This window comes from Sapajus apella, unplaced genomic scaffold, assembly GCF_009761245.1.
Source record: "Sapajus apella isolate SASKATOON/1434 unplaced genomic scaffold, GSC_monkey_1.0 scaffold143, whole genome shotgun sequence".
Taxonomy (NCBI): Eukaryota; Metazoa; Chordata; class Mammalia; order Primates; family Cebidae; genus Sapajus; species Sapajus apella.
Window position 1 is genome coordinate 2,897,892 of NW_022437083.1, and position 21,123 is coordinate 2,919,014.

Below are 21,123 nucleotides of genomic sequence, written 5' to 3' on the forward strand. Positions count from 1 at the left end.
CACTGCAACCTCTGCCTCCCTGGTTCAAGCAATTCTTCTGCCTCAGCCCCCTGAGTGGCTGGGACTACAGGCGTACTCCACCATGCCCGGCTAATTTTGTATTTTTGGTAGAGACGGGGTTTCACCGTGTTGGCCAGGATGGTCTCGATCTCTTGACCTTGTGATCTGCCCGCCTTGGCCTCCCAAAGTGCTGGGATTACAGGCGTGAGCCACCACGTCCGGCCTTTCTTCACATTTTTATTATGAAAAAATTTCAACCTTTAGAATAGTTGAAAGAATCATACAGTGAACACTATTAAAATCTATACCTAGATCTGACATTTCTTGCATTTTGCTGTACTTGCCTTATGTATCTATATTTGTATGTGTATTTTAACTACACCATCCAAAGCTTACAGATGTCATATTCTTTTCCCCCAAGGTATTTCAGGGAACTGTCCTAGGCCACCTTGCTCTTCCCGCTAGCCTTTAGCCAGTGACTGACAAGCATGGGGTTTGTCCTCCTCCCTTAAGGAGGGATTGTCATGCAGTTCACACTTGTGAGCTCCCCGTGGGATTAAGTTGAAGCTGAGGAGACAGGAGGGAGGATCACTTGCAGCCAGGAGGTGAAGACCAGCCTGGGAAATACAGTGAGAGCCCATCTCTGCAAAAAAACTTTAAAAATTAAGTGTGCACCTACTACTTAGGAAACTGTGATGGGAGGATCGCTTGGGCCAGGATTTTGGTGCTGCAGTGAGCCACAGTCCTGCCACTGCACAACAACCTGGGCAACAGAGTGAGACCCCGACCCTAAAAAAGAAAGAAAGACTGAAAGGAAATGAACCAAGTGTTGTAGTTATATTTAAATAATGAACTGTGGGTAATTAATTTTTTTGGCTGTTCCTCCAAGTTTTCTTTAGTGCAGGGGTCCCCAACCCCTAGGCCACAAATGGGTACCAGTCTGTGGCCTGTTAGGAACCGGGCCGCACAGCAGGAGGTGAGCAGCGGGCCGGTGAGCAAAGTTTCATCTGCGTTTACAGCTGCTCCCCATCACTCACATCACTACCTGAGCTCTGCCTCCTGTCAGATGAGCAGCAGCATTAAATTCTTAGAAGAGCATGAACCCTGTTGTGAACTGTGCATGCAAGGAGGGATCTAGGTCACGTGCTCCTTATGAGAATCTAATGGCTGATGATCTGTCACTGTCTCCCATCACCCCCAGATGGGACTGTCTAGTTGCAGATAGAGAAGCTCAGGGCTCCCATCGATTCTGCATTATGGTAGATTTCATTATGTATGATTATTTCATTGCATTTTACAACGTAATAATAATAGAAGCCAGGCATGGGCTCACGCCTGTAATCCCAGCAGCACTTTGGGAGGCTGAGGCAGGTGGATCACAAGGTCAGGAGTTTGAAACCAGCCTGTCCAATATGGTGAAACCCTGTTTCTACTAAAAATACAAAAATTAACCGGGTGTGGTGATGTGTGCCGGTAGTCCCAGCTACTCAGGAGGCTGAGGCAGAAGAATTGCTTGAACCCAGGAGGCAGAGGTTGCAGTGAGCCAAGATCACGCCACTAAACTCCAAATGAAGTGCACAATAAATGTAATGTGCTTGAATCATCCTGAAACCATTTCCCTGACCCCACCCTTGGTCCATGGAAAAATTGTCTTCCATGAAACCAGTCCCTGGTCCCAAAAAGGTTGAGGGCTGCTGCTTTAGTGTTTTATTGTTTTAAAATGGGAAAAAATTGTTTTTCAACTGTTCTTTCAGAATTTTTCTACTTTGTACTTGCCTTACAACATCAAAGCCATTGTCTCAAGTTGGGGGTGACAAACTACTGCCCACAGGCCAGCACTTATTGTAAAAAAGTTTCATTGGAACCCAACCACACTTTTTTGTTTGCATATTGTCTATAGTTGCTTTCAAGCTCTTAGTAGAATTGAGTAGTTGCAAGAGTTCTGTTTGTTTGTTTCTGAGACAGAGTTTCACTCTTGTTGCCCAGGCTGAAGTGCAAAGGCACAATCTCATATCACCGCAATTCCTGCCTCCTGGGTTCAAGTGATTCTCATGCCTCACCCTGCCGAGTAGCTGGGATTACAGGCATGTGCCACCACATCTGGCTAATTTTTGTGTTACTAGTAGAGACAGGGTTTCTCCTTGTTGGTCAGGCTGTTCTCAAACTCCTGACCGCAGGTGATATGCCCGCCTTGGCCTCCCAAAGTGCTGGGATTACAGGCGTGAGCCATCGCGCCCAGCATTGCAACAGTTCTTATGGCCCTCAAGACTAACATTTATTATTTGATCCTTTAAGAAAAAGTTTGCTGACCCTCTGGTCTACAGCATTGAGAGTCATGAAGCGATTGGCAAGAGTATTTTTAAAGTTTGGAAATACTTTTTTGTTTTGTTTTGTTTTTGTTTTTGTTTTTGTTTTTGTTTTTGTTTTTGTTTTTGTGAGACGGAGTTTCACTCATGTTACCCAGGCTGGAGTCCAATGGCGCGATCTCGGCTCACCGCAACCTCCGCCTCCTGGGTTCAGGCAATTCTCCTGTCTCAGCCTCCTGAGTAGCTGGGATTACAGGCACGCACCACCATGCCCAGCTAATTTTTTGTATTTTTAGTAGAGATGGGGTTTCACCATGTTGACCAGGATGGTCTCGATCTCTTGACCTCGTGATCCACCCGCCTCGGCCTCCCAAAGTGCTGGGATTACAGGCTTGAGCCACCGCGCCCGGCCGGAAATATTTTTAAACGTTGCTAGTAGGCTAGGCACAGCAGCTCAGTCCTCTAATCCCAGCACTTTGGGAGACTGAGTCAGGCAGATTGCTTGAACTCAGGAATTCAGGACCAGCCTGGGCAACGTGGTGAAACCCTGTCTCTACAAGTTAACCCAGGTGTGATGGCACGCAACTATAGTCCCAGGTACTCAGGAGGCTAAGGTGGGAGGGTCACCTGAGCCTGGGAAGTCAAGGATACAGGGACCCAAGCTCGCACCACTGCACGCCAGCCTGGGTGACAGAGCAAGACCCTGTCCTAAAAACAAAACTTATCTAGTAACACATTTTTTTTCCTCATTTCAGCCTAAATTAACAATGGCGAAATGCAGGCGAAATGTGGAGAATTTCCTAGAAGCTTGTAGAAAAATTGGTGTACCTCAGGTAATACATTTTTCATTTTATATGTTGCCTGAATAGACTTGGGTGTCCTAAAATTTTAGAAATGCAAATCTCTAAAATCTTATAGGACTAGCTTTGAGTTAAGTTGATCATAACTAAAATGATTTTGTGTTACAAGAGTCAATATACTTTTGAACAGTTTTATTTCCAAGGACCACATGAAGAAATTATAAATGTATAAATTTAAATAATTATAAGTAATCTAAAATAATTGTTCTGTTTTCCTAAATTTCCCCACTTGCTATTTGGCTTGTATATAATTATATACACAACTAAATATATCCTTCAAAAACTAAGTATATCTCAGATTGAGAATGCTGCAGTTGGCTTCAGTGTTTTATTTTTTTATTATTTTTATTATATTTTTCTTTTTTCATTTATTTTTTATTTTTTTGCTTCAGTGTTTTAACACTTGGTTTAATACTTTTTAAAATGTTAATTTTGAAATAATTTTAGACTTCCAGAAATGTTTAAAAACTAGCATAGAGTTTCTTTTTTTTTTTTTTTTTTTTTTTTTTTGAGACGGAGTTTCACTCTTGTTACCCAGGCTGGAGTGCAATGGCGTGATCTCGGCTCACCGCAACCTCCGTCTCCTGGGTTCAGGCAATTCTCCTGCCTCAACCTCCTGAGTAGCTGCGATTACAGACACGCACCACCATGCCCAGCAAATGTTTTTTGTATTTTTAGTGGAGACGGGGTTTCACCATGTTGACCAGGATGGTCTCGATCTCTTGACCTCGTGATCCACCCGCCTCGGCCTCCCAAAGTGCTGGGATTACAGGCTTGAGCCACCGCGCCCGGCCGAGTTTCTTTATATACCTCATTCAACTTCTTTAATGTTAACTAATGTCTAATACAAACATAGGACAGTTATTGAAACTAAGTCACACTAGAACAATATGATTAACTGAATTACAGACTTTATTCAGATTTCATCAGGTTTTCCACTAAGCTCCCATTCTTTGGAGTCTGGCATGCTGTTGTCCTGCTACGAGGACTCATTGCCTGCAGCTCAGTTATTACTTTATTGCCCTTTAATATTACAAATAAGTTTATTTATAGATGTGATTGGGGAAATGAACTTGATATACTCTTATTCAATAACCCTCTTAAAAAGCAATGAAACCAACTAAGCATTATACTATTAAGGAATGTTATGTGGTATGTAGTCAGATTTAAAGAAATTAACAAGTTGGTGTCTCTGATACTTTTTCATTAACCACAGCCATTACAAGTCTTGTAACATATTTGTCTAGCCTGCAAGGAGAAAAACATGACTTTTCTGTCACCTTCTTAAAGAGCTGTCAGTAACTCAGGATTGGTCCCTGGGCTCATTAGCAACTCCACAATTTCTCTGAGTTAAGCTTCTGTTCCTGTAGCTTTCATGACAGTGACTCTGACTCTGTTTACCCAGTTCACCATTCCTCTTTCTTTTTATTTTTTTTGAGACGGAGTTTCACTCATGTTACCCAGGCTGGAGTGCAATGGCGTGATCTCGGCTCACCGCAACCTCCGCCTCCTGGGTTCAGGCAGTTCTCCTGCCTCAGCCTCCCGAGTAGCTGGGATTACAGGCACGCGCCACCATGCCCAGCAAATGTTTTTTGTATTTTTAGTAGAGACGGGGTTTCACCATGTTGACCAGGATGGTCTCGATCTCTTGACCTCATGATCCACCCGCCTCCGCCTCCCAAAGTGCTGGGATTACAGGCTTGAGCCACTGCGCCCGGCCACCATTCCTCTTTCTAACTAACCAGGAGTTTAAAAGGTCACAGCATCACTTGTCAAAAGAATGACCTTGTCTTTCAGCTCTTTCACGTGTTACAAAGTGAAAGAGAGCGTGCCCACCTCCGTAGAGCATCTGTGTTAGCCAGCAGGATTTTCAGGATTGTTTTCTCTAGGAAGGTAGATCATCATTCTATTTATTTTTTACTTTTTTCTTTTGATGTTTTTTCTTTTTTTTAAACCTGAGTTTTAAAAGAATGGAAATTTGGCCAGGCGTAGTAATTCACACCTGTAATCTCAACATTTTGGAAGGCCAGGGTACGTGGATCACGAGGTCTAGAGATCGAGACTAGCCTGGCCAAAATTGTGAAACACTGTCTTTACTAAAAATACAAAAATTAGCTGGGTGTGGTAGCACACACCTGTAATCCCAGCTACTCAAGAGGCTGAGGCAGAAGAATCACTTGAACCTCTGAGGCAGAGGTTGCAGTGAGCCAGGATTGCGCCACTGCACTGCACTCCCACCTGGTGGCAGTGAGACTCAATCTCAAAAAAGAAAAAAAGGAAATTTACATAAAGTGGTAGTTAGTAAAGACCTTTTTGATTCCTATGGACAAATTCAAAGCAAATTTTTAATTTTTATGTTATATTGTTTTATAAAGGCTCATCACCTTTCAGAACAAATCCTTTCTGCTTTGCTTTTGTTTTTTTTTGAGACGGAGTCTCTCTCTGTCACCCAGGCTGGAGTGCAGTGGCGCGATCTCAGCTCACTGCAATCTCTACCTCCTGGGGTCAAACGATTCTCCCGCCTCAGCCTCCCAAGTAGCTGGGATTACAGGTGTCTACCACCACTCCCGGCTAATTTTTTTTTGCATTTTTAGGTTTCACCATGTTGGCTAGGCTGGTCTCAAGCTCCTGAACTCAGGTGATCCACCCACCTTGGCCTTGCAAAGTGCTGGGATTACAGGCGTGAGCCGCTGCCTCCAGCCTTAGAACAAACCTTTTTAACTATTTTAAGAGAGCACTTAATATGGTTTCTAATGAAATAACGTACATTCTTTTAAACAAGTATCTTATAACAGTCTTACGTGCCCATTAGTGTTCAGTTCGACCTTTCTGCTTCCTGAAGAAGTTCCCGCTTACACAAACCTCCAGTTTCTGCTCTGGTTCCCTACCACACTGTCTTTAAACAAAGAGACTGTGGCATGGGTTGGTGTGGAGAATGGAAACCACAAAATCGATAGGAGAGTGCTGAAAATGGCCCTACTCAAGTCATGGTGACTTAGCCTATGTCAAAACCTGTTAGAAGTACTGTTTACCAGCAATTACAGTCATTATACCTGTCCACTGGGCTTTCAGAAGTATCCTCTGTTTCTGAGATTTAAAGTCCCTACGTTGGAATTCTTTCAGTATGTTCCCGCCATCAGTCAACAAAATACAAAAGAGTGTGCCTTAAAATACACATTTAAGTCGGTATTTGCCATGCAGTGGTTGACGATGTTTATTATGGGCCAGCCTGCCCCTGTTGCTACCAGAGCTGTGCTGTTGGAAGGCGAGTACAGAGAAAAAAAAACCAGTTTTAAAAGACAAGGTCTTTTTCCAGAGTGGTTAGATTGAGGTTCTTACACACCCTTCCTCCCTCTCCCTCACCACAAAAGAGGAAATGGACATTCCTTGTAGGCTGCCTCTTCCTTCTCCCCTTCTGCCTTCCACCCAAGTCCCTACCACCACAACCACTACCAGTTTTAGATGGGTTCCTAATATGCTGCTACTTCTGCTGAAAAATTAATCATTTGTCTAGGACAAAGTGAAGGAAAATGAATAAACGCACAGACTTGTAGGTTCAAACTAGCATTCTCAGGTCCTTCTGCCAAAGGAGGAGAGGAAAATTCTACCTCCCCTTCTTCCTTTTTCTCCTGTACTTCTGGTCACTCTGGCCTTTACCTAAACATCCCCACTTGGCTCTGTATGACTTGAAAAGAAAGTTGAGAATGTAATCATGATCACTTTTGAAAATGTAAAACAGAAAACAGTATTATAAATATTTTCGTCAAATTCTATACCCAAATAGGATATATAAAGGCAAATAATTTCCCTTCTGTGTATACCTTTGTTATACAAGTTAAACTATGAATGAAATACTAAAGAACAAGGCAATTTAAAAACCTCTGATGACATTGGACGTATGGTTATTTATTTTTATGCTTTTATTAAATATGCTACATTCAAAAAAACTGTAATGGGTGACTAAAAGCTTATATCTGCACCCAGTATCTTTTGTCCCAGAGTTGTCATACATTACGTGTTAAAGAATGTCTTCCTGTTGTCAAGTCCAGTAATGTTTGTATTTATTTAGTTAATTTTGCAATCTGTGAAATGGGGGATGATCTCTGAGGCCGCTAACAGCTCTACATTCATTTTGAACTTATTCATGATCTGGACTTGGTGAAGATTAAAAAACAAAAAGAATGAAAATTTACATAAAGTGGTAGTTAGCAAAGACCTTTTTGATTCCTATGAATAAATTCAAAGCAAGTTTTTCATTTTTATGTTATATTGTTTTATTAAGGCTCATCATCTTTTAGAATAAACCTTTTTGCTTTTCTTTTTAAATTTTTTTTGAGACAGAATCTCGCTGCATCACCCAGGCTGGAGTGCAGTGGTGCTGTCTCAGCTCACCCCCGTCTCCACCAGGCTGGAGTGCAGTGGTGCTCTCCCAGCTCACTGCCATCTCTGCCTCCTGATTTTTAGAGGAATGCCAAATCATTCAGTGCATTTGGCTTCTAGGTGGTAAATTTCCCCCTGATCATAAGGCTTTCCTCAGCCTTTGAACCTTTTTGATGTACCTGGCATTCCCGAAAATGCCTTCTCCTCAGTCTGCCCCAGTTTTTGTCCTTGCTTTCTGACCTCCTTTTTTTTTTGTTGTTATTAGAGAAGAATGAGTCAGGAAAGAGGTTGCTTCATACACACCTCACTACTTTCAGGCCTCACACGACCCTAAACCGACATCCACTTCTGTGTATTGTGTTCTGAATGTTCATACTAGTCACCAGCAGGTTTATTTCGCTATTTGGTAGTAAGATCAAGCTTAGCACATAGAAGATTCTTTGTAGTTTGGGTTTTCAGCATTTTATTTTTATTCCTCTTAGTAAAAATGTTACAGGATGTGTATGTGTGAATATGACTGAGATGATCATATTGAATTCTGTACTCAAATCTGCATTTCTGATCCACTGACTTTGTTTTTCTGTTTTCCTTTCCTGCTCACACTTTGGACAGGACAATCTTTGTTCCCCTTCCGACATCCTTCAGCTAAACCTCAGCGTTAAAAGAACTGTTGAAACACTACTTTCTCTTGGGGCACACTCAGAAGAATCCAGTTTTGTCTGTCTGTCTATCCAACTTCTGGGTTTTGTGGCATTTTACTGTACTGTAATGTTAACTTTCTGTATCCTTTATTACCGGCTCTTCCCCTCTAGCTGAAAGATTGCACTCCAGTGACTTTCCACCTCATTGCTGTGCTTGATAAAGGAGGTTTATTTCTCATTCAAAATTATTTACATAGGTGCTTTTTCTCCCCACCGGCCTCAAAGAGCTAACCAATAAAGGAGATAAATCCTTTCCTTATATGTGCAGATGAGCAGCCCATCACGTTGGTAAACATTTATGATTGCTAACAAAGAGTAAAAGACCAGCATTTTTTCTCCTGGTCATCCATCCATTCTCCTGGACTGTGGCCTTGTTTCTCTTACCATAAATGCCGAAGCATTTTTACTAATAAAATTCTGAACTTGTACTTCAAATATAATATGTAGAACTTTATTTCCAAGTCACACAATACGACTCCCATCTGACCATTTTTCCATTCCTCACCATAAGTGTTGAAATTGTGGAGTTACTGAACATTTTCAGCAGCTGCTCATAAGGAAAATCATCGTGCCTTTTCTGATTTTGGCAGTACCCGGTCACTTAGATTTTTACTTTGAACCGTGTCCTGAAATCCTGAATTCTCACTTTATCGATAGGCACAAGTCCATCTAAGCACTTGTGGTCTGGACATTTGGAAGGTATTGGCCATTTAATCTTAATAATTTTAGTTTGGTCACAATGTTCAGTTTAAAGATCATGTAGATTCTCTAGACTGTTATTCTGAGCCCAGTGTATACATTTTAAGTGGTGCACAGCAAGCAGATGGGCTGGAGCTGACCTTTCAGGCCGGGTACCTGTCCAAGATTTACTGTTTGTCATGCGTAATTGAGATTCACTCCCAGGATTCTGTTTAAAATCGGAATTTGTGTAATTTCTAATATATTCAAACCATCTTAATAGTGAAACAGCAGGTGAAGTACTAGGCAGCAGTGTGTTCTGTACTCAAGCACTGAATACTGTCTAGCTCTTTCAGAATGCTTAGTATTGAGCTGCTAGACATTAATGCTTGAAACTACTTATAATTGCAGTTAGACTCTAGTTTCATAAATGGTGTTTCTGAACATTCAGGAACCTTCTGAAGTCTGTTAACAAGATTGGGATAAAGGCTGAACTCAAGTGTGAAGAGAGATTGTGAGGAACACAAGATCCTGTTGTAGAATTCAGCCTGGGGGTCTTACTGGTTTGGTTTTCTTCCGTATTAAATGGCACAGCTATTTTAACAGGTTAAAAGACTGTTCACTGTTAATGCTGAAACGCTAAACACTGTGATGATGAAAGCTTCAGTTTTCTGTATTAATAGTGCCTTTCAGAGTTTGGGGAGTTGGGATGGTTTTGTTTTTAAGATGTCTCTGAGTCAGAAATCATTCTCAAAGTTTTGTAGAGTTTTATCCCTTTAAAGAAAACACTTGTTAAAACCACCTAGGCTCTCATGTGGGTTAGGAGTTATAATTGAACATTCTCTTGAGAACATACAGCCCTCCCTCTAACCCAACTGGAAGGTAAGCGTGCCCTAGAAAGCATAGGCTTCTGAGTGTAAACCACCCGGCTGCCCAGATCCCAGGGCGCCACGAGAGGAAGGGCTCAGGGAGTCAGCCTTGGAGAAAGCACGTCTCCTCTGAGAGCAGAACACTCCACAGGTTCATTTTAAATACAGTTTATCTAGACTTGCAGTAGTATTTCTACAAAGTTGATAGTTTTATTTGATCAAAAGATTAAGATTACTGTTACCTCATTTTATCAAAATAAGTATTAAATAAAAAGTAAGAAGCACAAGTACCAATAACTGCCTGAGAAATAAATACTTGTTATATTTTTTATTGTAACTGATTTTGTAAAAAAAATTCCTAGTAATACAGTGTCAGTGAAAAGCAAAAAAAAAAAAAAAAAAAAAAAAACAAAAAAAAAAAAACAAAAAAAACCTGGTTGTCTTCTTTAACAAACATGTATAATCTTTTTTTAGTGGAGTCAGAATTCTATATTCTGTTCTTTGTAAGAGTAATCTCTTTTCTTTCTGAATATTTAATCTTAACAGAAAGCCAGTCCTAAATGCTGCTCTTAAGATTTGCCTTTTTCTCTCACAAGAAAGGATTTAACCAGACAGATTATGCATACAAGCTGAATGTATGTAACTTCCTTAAGCAAACATTGTAAACAGTTTTCACATGTTGGTAATCAAGATGTTCCTGCCTAAGCTTCACTTGATCTTAACCAAAAGGCCGAGAAGTGATTTTCCTGCCTAAGCCTACATAGGAGTTCTCTGCCATAAATCAGGCTATTAAATACCAGGATATTAAATACTTTACCTTTTCAAATAACAATTTCTTTTTAATTCTGTAGTTCAGATTTTTAATTCAGACTGAGCCTTCCATGAATTATTCAAAATAAGGGAAGTTTCTCAAACACATCTAAATCTCAAGAGCTCTGAATACACTGAGTGTCTTGCTCTGCCTGAGAACCCTGGTTTTCATAGTCAAGATTGCAATGCAGATAGTATAGAACTCATGCAGGTTGAGTTATGTCTTGAAACTATCTTGCATTACTGTGGTAGGGAATTTACAAAGTACTTTCTCCTAAAATATAATGTCTTTGAGTCTTGAGCCATCTGGTAGCATGGAATTGTTTTTCTGTTTTTCACCTGCATATTTTATAGATCTGCATTGACTTTTTATTTATCAGAGATAAAGGATGTTGCTTTCATGCTACTTTACTGCTTTTCCTCTGTCATATGTATAAATGATGCCACTTGTCAATTTTTCAATTTTCAAAATGATCTCTATGTACTTTTAGCTGTATTAATAAAGTGACAGTGAGTGTCAGACACAATCTCTATCTAACTTATTTATACTGAAGTCAGTTTCCCAGGCACTACATTTTCCTATCTTAATTGATTATTATGAAGGGGGAATCATTTATTTTTTCCTTTCAGTTCTGTGATATTCATCTGATTTTCTCTTTTGTTTGTTTTTATGTTACGTTGTCCCATTTCAGGAGCAATTATGTTTGCCTCTCCACATTTTAGAAGAGAAAGGTTTGAGCCAGGTTGCAGCGACGGTCCAGGCTCTCCTGGAACTTGCGCCACCCAAGCAGCAGCAGCACCAGTTATCTGCTGTTTAAGGATTCTCAGGACCTTGGGCACGGGCCTGGCCAAAACAAGGAACAGAACAACGTGGTTGCTGCTGCCAGCTGTCTGCTTAAACAGAGCTCTTATGTGTTCTCAGAAGGGACTGTTTCCATGATTCCTAACAGGAATATTTTGCTTCATTTCTCCATTTTAGGGGAGGTTATATCCATTTCCATTGAATTTTTTACAAAGACACCGTTGGCTTTGTAAATGAAACTTATCTCATTACTGAAAACCCAACACCTAACCTGACTGTGCTTTCTGAGAGAGCAGGCTTATTTCACATACCAGAAAGCACGTTGTCTGAGTTAGGCACAAGCGTGCTCTGCTGTTGTTTTTACCTGCTCTCAAGACAGCTAGTCTACTGGTTTCTAAACTCCGTTGTTCATTAGAATCTCCTCGAGTATTTGTTACATTCAGTAGGTCTGGGGTAAGCCCTAGGAATCTGCATTTTCAATAACCGCTGTACTTTTTTTTTTTTGAGAAGCAGTCCTGCTCTGTCACCCAGGCTCACTGCAACCTCTGCCTCCCAGGTTCAAGCGATTCTCTTGCCTCAGCCTTCCAAGTAGCTGGGACTACAGGCACGTGCTACCACGCCTGCCTAATTTTTTTGTATTTTTAGTAGAGATGGGATTTCACCATGTTTACCAGGCTGCTCTCCAACTCCTGACCTCAAGTGATCCACCCGCCTTTGCCTCCCAAAATGCTGGGATTACAGGTGTGAGCCACCACGCCCAGCCCATTGCACATGTTTTTTATGTAGTGGAAACCACTGTTCAAAGCTAGATATTTGTATGTTTGGGGAGGGAGGCAATTCCCTCACTGCATTTTTTAGCCACATTTACAATGAAAAGCTATGTGACAAATGAGTTAGACTATTCTGTCAAAGGCAAAAGAAAAATAATATCGAAGGCCTAGATTTTGCATAGTTTTTTTGTTTTTGTTTTTAGGAGTTGGGGTCTTGCCGTATTGTCCAGGCTAGACTGAAACTCCTGGGCTCAAGTGATCCTCCTGCCTCAGCCTCCCAAAGTGCTGGGATTACTGGAGTGAGCTACTGGGCCTGGTCCAGATTTTGCATAGTAAAACAGTGAAACAGATAGGTTGTATTTTAGGTCAGTGTTCTAGGCCTCCCTTCACCTCCAGTCCATCACAGAGGGTGGTTCTATGTCATCCTGTGATGTAGACAGTATAAACAAGCCCTTTCACACGGGTTCCAAATCCTTAAGCTGAGAGTGCACTGCTCTGTGTCCTCTGCATTGATCTCACACAGCCTCCCTTGCCGCCCTCCTCATGCTGCTGCTCGACACCCGGTCCTGCAGACACATTGTATTCACAGCACATACACTTCTAGCTTGGGAAAGGCAAGTTTCCTATATTTCCTTCAGGGAACCGCCAGTTTCTGTGGCTGAATTAAAGCACTTACGGCATCTTTAAAACAGCTTCCTGTCTTTTCCCCCCGCTCCCCATGTGGTTCTACCACTAGGGTGGAGGAAAAGGCTCGGGGCTCACACACACCATCAGGGGCCTTCAAGTTTCACCTGCTTGGGTTTTCCTTCCCCTACATTTGGACCCCATTTAGTTGGTGATATCTTTTGGTGCTCACTGCCTTTGTAAAACAGTAAATAAAGTAAGTGGAAGATATTAGTTATCTTTTTTTTTTTTTTTTCCCTGTAGTTGTTAACTGTTCTGGATTTTCTTTTTTTTTTTTTTTTTTAGGAGGCTGAAGGAGGAGTTTTGCTCTTGTTACCCAGGCTGGAGTGCAATGGCGCGATCTCGGCTCACCGCAACCTCCGCCTCCCGGGTTCAGGCAATTCTCCTGCCTCAGCCTCCTGAGTAGCTGGGATTACAGGCACGCGCCACCATGCCCAGCTAATGTTTTGTATTTTTAGTAGAGACGGGGTTTCACCGTGTTGACCAGGATGGTCTCGATCTCTTGACCTCGTGATCCACCCGCCTCGGCCTCCCAAAGTGCTGGGATTACAGGCTTGAGCCACCGCGCCCGGCTCTGTTCTGGATTTTCTTTCCCAATGCATGCATTTGGGCATAATGTTATCCCTCTTTTTAACATGTAAATGTACCTTCTAAAAGTAGCTTTGGATCAAATCATGTTGAGTATCTGGTCAAAGTAATATTTTCTTCCTTGTTCTTGCAGAGAAACAAGTTCATCAGAACATTACCACTTTGACCAGGTTTAAAGTTGTATAACAGGCTGGGCCTGGTGGGTCATGCCTATAATCCCAGCGTTTTGCGAGGCTCAGCAGGAGGATCACTTGAGCCCAGGAGTTTGAGAGCAGCCTGGGCAACATAGCAAAACCCTGTCTCCCAAAAATTAAAAAAAATCCAGGTGTGGTGGCACATGCCAGTACTCCCAACTACTCAGGAGGCTGGGGTGGGAGGATCACTTGAGCCTGGGAAGTCAAGGCTACAGTGAGCCATGATTGTACCCCTGCACTCCAGCCTGAGCAACAGAGTGAGGCCCCATCTCTAAAAATAAATTGTATAACATAAAACATCTGCGCACAATGCCCTATCTTACAGAACAAAAGTAAAATGTCTAAGCACTTACAGCCAGACCCCATTGTATTTACAGTTCCCAGCAGACCCATCAACCCTTATATAACTTGTTTAGAATTTAGCCATGTGTATTTTTAAACTGTACTAGTCAACAGTAAGCCTCAGTACAGTCTCCAAATTACATGAAATGAAACTCAGGAAAGGACAGGATTGTTTTTAACATATGCAAGCCAGCCTGGCCAACATGGTGAAATCCCATCTCTATTAAAAATTAAAACATTAGCTGGGCATGGTAGCAGGCACCTATAATCCTGACTTCTTGGGCAACTGAGGCACGAGAATCACCTCAACCTGGGAGGCGAAAGTTGCAGTGAGCCAAGATCATGCCAGTGCACTCCAGCCTGGGTAACAGAGCAAGACTCTATCTCAAAAAAAAGGCTGGGCGCAGTGGCTCACACCTGTAATCCCAGCACTTTGGGAGGCCGAGGTGGGCGGATCACAAGGTCAGGAGATCGAGACCATCCTGGCCAACATGGTGAAAAACCCCCGTTTCTACTAAAAATACAAAAATGTTAGCCGGGTGCGGTGGCGTGCCTGTAGTCCCAGCTAGTCAGGAGGCTGAGGCAGGGGAATCGCTTGAACCCCGGGCGGTGGAGGATGCCGTGAGTCGAGATAGAGCCACTGCACTACAGCCTGGGTGACAGAGCAAGACTACAGAGCATAATACAGTACTTGCAACATTTGCAACTTATTTTCCCATAGGAATAAATGGAAATTTCAACTTATTTCAAATTTTGCACATATTACGAAACCACCTTAATGTATTTTTATCAAAGTAAATCAGATTTGTATTTGAATTGTTAGGAAAAACTGCAGTTTTGGCTGATAATTGAAGGAAAAATATCAAATACATTGAAGTTCTGTCAGACCTTCTGCAGAGGTATGAATTTCTTTTGTATCAAGATGTAAAAACAAATCATGATGCTTTTGTTGGGATAATTTTTGTATTCAGTATTTTGTATGTACCTTTTAAAAAAAAAAATTGGGGCTGGGCGCGGTGGCTCAAGCCTGTAATCCCAGCACTTTGGGAGGCCGAGGCGGGTGGATCACGAGGTCAAGAGATCGAGACCATCCTGGTCAACATGGTGAAACCCCGTCTCTACTAAAAATACAAAAAATTAGCTGGGCATGGTGGCGCGTGCCTGTAATCCCAGCGACTCAGGAGGCTGGGGCAGGAGAATTGCCTGAACCCAGGAGGCGGAGGTTGCGGTGAGCCGAGATCGCGCCATTGCACTCCAGCCTGGGTAACAAGAGCAAAACTCCGTCTCAAAAAAAAAAAAAAAAAAAAAAAAATTGGAAAGCACAATTCAGTTTAACCTTTAGCTTTGCTTGACTCCAGCATAAGATGAAGATGACCTGGCCACCGTTCCGCTGACCTGAAGCAGTGACCTTCCCAGCACTGACAGTGTCAACAGGCTGACAGTCCACCCAGCAGAGCCCTTGCCACTGACAGAGGTTTTCTGTCAGCAGTTTCCAGGATTTCAGACTCACAGTCTATGCTTTGCACCCCAGTGTTTTCTTGTAATAACCAGGTGTGGAAACAACCGTGGGAAGAGGGGCCTTTGTATTCCTCTGGAACACAGAGCAGGGAGATCTTAGTAGGAGACCACCTTCCTTAAGAGCTATTTAAAATACAGCTAATCAAGGAGTTTGCGATCTTTCTTTCTTTCTACAGCTCGGCAGTGACTGATGATGTGTGACTATGCTGATGAGTTTGATGAATTCGTAGAAACTAAGCTCTTAAATGGTTATAGAAATGAAGGAAAACATAGATATTTAGAAGCATTTCTATATACACAGCGCAGTGAGGTGGTTTACAGCAAATGTCATTTTATTTCTGAAAATGTTGTAAACATGTAATTAGTGAAAGATTTTGTAAAACATTGTCCTGTATTTCTATGTCTGTAAATATATTGCATAAGTTCTAAGTATAAATGTCAATATCATGTATGTTATTTTAAATTGCCTGTATGCCACTTTATATGTTGACATTAAAATAAAAGCCAACACTTCAGTGGGACGTAATAAAAGCTGATTGGAGAATGTTCATAACTGAAATATGGTTCCTTTGGCAAAGGTGCATCAGGTAAAGGGCATGTCATTTCCAGAAGGAATGTCAGTAGAAATGGGGGCTTCTGGATGGATAGTCTTTTGAGTTAAAATTGATTTTCTTAAGGAAGTACAGATATCAAGACAGTGTTTTAGGCCGGGCACGGTGGCTCACGCCTATAATCGCAGCACTTCGGAAGGCCGAGGCGGGCGGATCATCTGAGGTCGGGAGTTCCAGACCAGCCTGACCAATAAGGAGAAATCCTGTCTCTACAAAAAATAAAAACTAGCTGGCGTAGTGGCACATGCCTGTAATCCCAGCTACTCGGGAGGCTGAGGCAGGAGAGTCACTTGAATCTGGGAGGCAGAGGTTGCAGTGAGCCGATGTCGTGCCATTGCACTCCAGCCTGGGCAACAAGAGTGAAACTCCATCTCAAAAAAAAAAAGACTGCTTTATTTGGAGTGAGTTAGATAGAGTTTAATTCATGAAATGTATGTGATACGTTCGGGCAGCGTTTCTCTTAGAAATTACCAGCTGTGCTTTAGGGAAACCTCAGCATCCCAAGATGTTCTGTTTTGTCATCAAGGCAAGAATGACGTGGCGGGCTCATTTTTTTTTCTAGGAGAAGAGGGAGAGTGACAGTCACAGGTTAGGTATTTTCACACACCTTGTCTATTTTCATCTTAATACCCATTCTGGTGGGAATTGAGTAAGCAAAGCAGGTATTGGCCTGAGGGTTTCACTTGTCAAAAAGATCTCCAGACTACCCTTCCAGAGAACCTATGTCCCCATCTTTACAGTTTGTAAAGTTTTATACCCTAATATCCTATTTCTAGCTTGTATTTATAATTTGTATCCCTACCTATTTCCCAGAAAAGTTGTGGAAGCAGCTCATAATTGGACATGTATTCCATGCCATTTTCACCCCAATAAAAACACCAACGTGATGATAAATGTAAAAGGCAGGCAGGAACCAACATTTATTAAAACTTTACTGTGTATGTATTATGCTGGACAGCTAATAAACATCATTTTATAATTCCTACTCAATACTTTTGCTCATAAGAATTTTTTCACTACAGACAATTGGGTAAAAGAATCAGACATTACAGGAATTACTGAAGTTTTAATGCATCACTGGTACTAGGACAAAGAACTGCTTGGTTCTGCTGAGAAAGAGCAAGAAGAATGAATCTTCACAGGACTACCAGAAATTTCTTTACAGCAAGGTATGAGAAAGCCCTAAGTCAATGGTATAATCCTAAATCAGAGAGTGAAATCAGCAGGCTTCGCCTGGAAGCATCTCCATGGGAAACAACCTGTAGATGAGTCACCTGTGATGGTACGAGGCGGTTCTTAACTCTCTCCACGCCCTTCCCACCTCCAGAGTGCCAGAGGAAAAGACAGAAGATAACGGTCACTTCTTGCCTCTCTTATCCTTGCCTTTGCCTTTTCCTTTTGAATCCTTGCTATCAACTTTGTCTTTAGGCATCCTGAAACCACCAATTTCCTTCCGTATCATAGTGCCTCGCCACCAGGCCTGGATCTGGAGGAGGAAAGGGGGTGAGTACAACGTAAGTTGTGAACATTGGTTCTGTCCACGTAAAGGGATTGTTTAGTAAAGTAACGTGTCTGAAAAATGGTCTCTATGCAGCACATGGAAGTGGCAGGGCACGTAATCACTATAGCCATGCTCTCCTGTTGTGCAGGACCTGGAGCGTAAGCCATGAACTCGAGTGAAGTTCTCAAGGAGTGAAAAAGGAATCTGATTTGGCCTACTTTTTCTACATACTTGGAAATCTGACTTCCACCAGGCACGGTGGCTCTCACCTGTAATCCCAGCACTTTGGGAGGCACGTGGCATCAACTGTGCATTTTTGGCCGAGTGTTTGCCTTTGCCCTTGGCCCAGGTAACTAACATTCTTTTTGGTTCAAGTAGCTGGTAGGTATGGGGAACCTGGCCTTTCTTCAAGGAAAGCAGTATAAAGAAGTCAGATTTCCTTTTTTTTTTTTTTCTTGAGACGGAGTCTCGCTCTGTTGCCAGGCAGTGGCACAATCTCAGTTCACTGCAGTCGCCGCCTCCTGGGTTCAAGCAATTCTCCTGCCTCAGCGTCCCGAGTAGCTGGGATTACAGGCGTGTGCCACCACACCTAGCAAGTTTTTCTCTTTTTAGTAGAGATGGGGTTTCGCCATGTTGTCAGGCCGGTCTTGATCTCTGGACCTCGTGATCCACCCACCCCAGCCTCCCAGAGTGCTGGGACATTACAGGCATGAGCCACTGCGCCCCGCTAATACTGCTTTAAGTTTTTGCTTACAAGTATTTCGTGTGATCTGTGACCTGTCAGTTTCATCATCACTGATGTATACAAGTTCATATAAAACCAAAAAAAAACCCTCTTTTTCTAACCTGCTGCTTACCCTTCCCACCTAAGCAGCTTGTATCAGAACCCAGCAGATAGTTGGGGCTGATTTATAAGCAGGATTTTCAGAAGTAGTAGCGTATTAAAAAGACTCTGTCAAGAGCCGGTTTTGGTTAGACATAGTATTCTCACATTTTGTCTCTGGGCCTAGGTTTTGCTTCCACTGCTAACCACTTCTTTTTCCCCAGATGAAAAGCTGGGGCACGTCTTTACAACTGTCTCCCTGCACCATGGACTGTGTTGGCAAATTCTAATAATGACAGAAGTCCATGCTGCTGCTCAGATCTCCAGTTCCTTGGTAAGCCAAGATGCGTCTGATAATGAATGAGAAATGCTTTTGTGTTCCTCAGTGTTAGGCCGGCTATGGTGAGATACTGATGATGGTTCTTTACCTTTATGACGCTCTTTAATTCCAAGAGATCCTGTTCTGCCTTCTTCCTGCTCTTCTCCTTTTCTATACGATCTTCAATGATGACCTGTTCATACTCTCTTATCTGCAAGGATAGACATTAATCATTTATTACCGAACTGTCTTGGCTAAGCTGCAGCCCAGTCAGCCCTGTGCTTTTAATATAAAATTCCAAAATAAAATATGCCAAATCTAAAGATAAACCAAAGAAAAAAATTTTGTAGATACCTAGATTGGAAATATTCACATACTAACTTTATAATTGTTCCCAAAACTTTTCCGTTTTAATAATTCAATTTTATGTTTCATAAAAAATGAAATATGAATTCATGTGTGATTAATGACCTCAAAATAACATTGCATTTTTAAAACACTTTGGGAGAATGTACATATACAAATAGTAGCTGTTTGTTGTTGTTTTGAGACACAGCCTCACTCTATCACGCAGGCTGGAGTGCAGTGGTACAATCTTGGCTTACTGCAACTTCCTCCTCCTGGATTCAAGTGATTCTTGTGCCTTCGCCTCCTGAGTAGCTGGAATTACAGGTGTGTGCCACCATGCCTGGCTAAGTTTTGTATTTTTAGTAGAGATGGGGTTTTGCCATGTGACCCAGGCTGGTGGAAATTTGGCCAGGCACAGTGGCTCACACTTGTAATCCCAGCACTTTGGGAGACTGAGGTAGGCGGATCATGAGGTCAGAAGACTGAGACCATCCTGGCCAATGTGGTAAAATCCCATCTCTACTAAAATACAAAAAACTACCCAGCAGTAGAGGCGCACACTTGTAGTCCCAGCTACTCAGGCAGCTGAGGCGGGGGAATTGCTTGAACTTGGAGGCAGAAGTTTCAGTGAGCCGAGACTGCGCCACTGCACTCCAGCCTGGCAACAGAGCAAGACTCTGTCTCAAAAAAAGAAAAAATCAGGAAATCTGTGCTTATTCCATAATGAAACCATAATCACAAGCTTGTTAGAAATCATCATTGACAAAGTGTCTTCAGAGATCATAGTGTAGAAATAATAGTATCTACCTCAAGGGGTTGTGCGGGTTAAATAAGTTGTAGATGTAAAATACTAGAAAAGCGCCTTGCACAGAGTAAGCACTGTATAAGTGTTAGCCACTGCTTCTGTCCCCATCAGCAGCAGCAGCATCTAAAAAGAATCCTGGTGGTTTATAAGCACACCTCCGCTTTTGACCCAAAATAGCAATACCAGCTACTGTAACTTAGTTACTACTCACTATGCAGTGAGTGCTCTGATGACTTCCTTACCGTCTTTGCGAGGTCTTGAAGGTGTGCTAAGTCACTGGCCTTTGCAGCTTTGAGAGCATTTAGTTCACTCTGTTTCATTTCTGTGTCCTTATCATATTTCTCCATCCAGAACTCTAGCCTCTCCTCAAGTTTCTATTTGGAAAGAACATGAAAACGTGGCATTCACCAGACACAAAACACTGTATACCATATGATTCCACTTATATAAGTTTCAAGAATAAGCAAAACTTTCTATAGATAGAAGTCACAGCAGTAGTTACTTATCTGGATTGGGAATGCGGGGTGAGGGAGAATTTAGGATGCTGTAAATGTTCTCTGTATCCGGGTGGCAGTTAGATGAATGTGTATACATAAACGTTCATCAAACTATACACTAAGTACTTACACATTTTACTTGTATGTTAGTCAATTTAAAAATAGGGGGAGGAGGGTCATCTGGATGTCTGGATAAGGGAAGTTGCAATGAAGAGGAAAGAAAAGTATGTAAAAAAAAGTCTGAAGGTAAGGAAAAGCATCAGATATCTCTTTGGTTGACAGCACTAAATCCTAGTCAAGAAGGATACAATGTCTTCAAAATTTTAAAAGAAAATGAATGTGAATCAAAGATTGTACACCTAGCCAACCCAGCATTCAAATGTGAGGGAAAGAGACTAAACCCAGTCTTTCTGAAAGAGTTATTCAAGGATGTACTACTGTAGCAAAATAAAATGAAACATATATTAAGAAATGGAAAGGAGGCCGGGCGCGGTGGCTCAAGCCTGTAATCCCAGCACTTTGGGAGGCCGAGGCGGGTGGATCACGAGGTCAAGAGATCGAGACCATCCTGGTCAACATGGTGAAACCCCGTCTCTACTAAAAATACAAAACATTAGCTGGGCATGGTGGCGCGTGCCTGTAATCCCAGCTACTCAGGAGGCTGAGGCAGAAGGTTGCGGTGAGCCGAGATCTCGCCATTGCACTCCAGCCTGGGTA

At 42.1% G+C, this 21,123-nt stretch overlaps 2 protein-coding genes across 25 annotated transcripts in view; one reads left to right on the top strand and one right to left on the bottom strand.

Moving 5' to 3' along the window:
* The window catches only part of LRCH3 (leucine rich repeats and calponin homology domain containing 3), a 102,097-nt gene extending 84,667 nt beyond the window's left edge, over positions 1 to 17,430 (top strand). For 15 of the 24 annotated variants that reach the window (XM_032264247.1, XM_032264255.1, XM_032264250.1 and 12 more), the window contains 2 exons: positions 3,062 to 3,139; positions 8,159 to 9,724. In XM_032264247.1, the coding sequence (XP_032120138.1) occupies positions 3,062 to 3,139; positions 8,159 to 8,362 (282 nt within the window). In that variant the 3' untranslated portion in view covers positions 8,363 to 9,724. Of the gene's footprint in view, positions 1 to 3,061; positions 3,140 to 8,158; positions 9,725 to 11,296; positions 12,035 to 17,135 lie in introns of those variants that run through there. The other 9 variants (XM_032264251.1, XM_032264257.1, XM_032264262.1 and 6 more) reach the window with 6 other exon arrangements.
* IQCG (IQ motif containing G) overlaps positions 17,010 to 21,123 on the bottom strand; it is a 41,279-nt gene continuing 37,165 nt past the window's right edge. The window contains exons 8-10 of the mRNA XM_032264235.1: positions 20,152 to 20,283; positions 18,866 to 18,967; positions 17,010 to 17,599 (exon numbers count right to left, since the gene is read on the bottom strand). Of these exons, the coding sequence (XP_032120126.1) occupies positions 17,471 to 17,599; positions 18,866 to 18,967; positions 20,152 to 20,283 (363 nt within the window). The 3' untranslated portion in view covers positions 17,010 to 17,470. The remainder of the gene's footprint in view (positions 17,600 to 18,865; positions 18,968 to 20,151; positions 20,284 to 21,123) is intronic.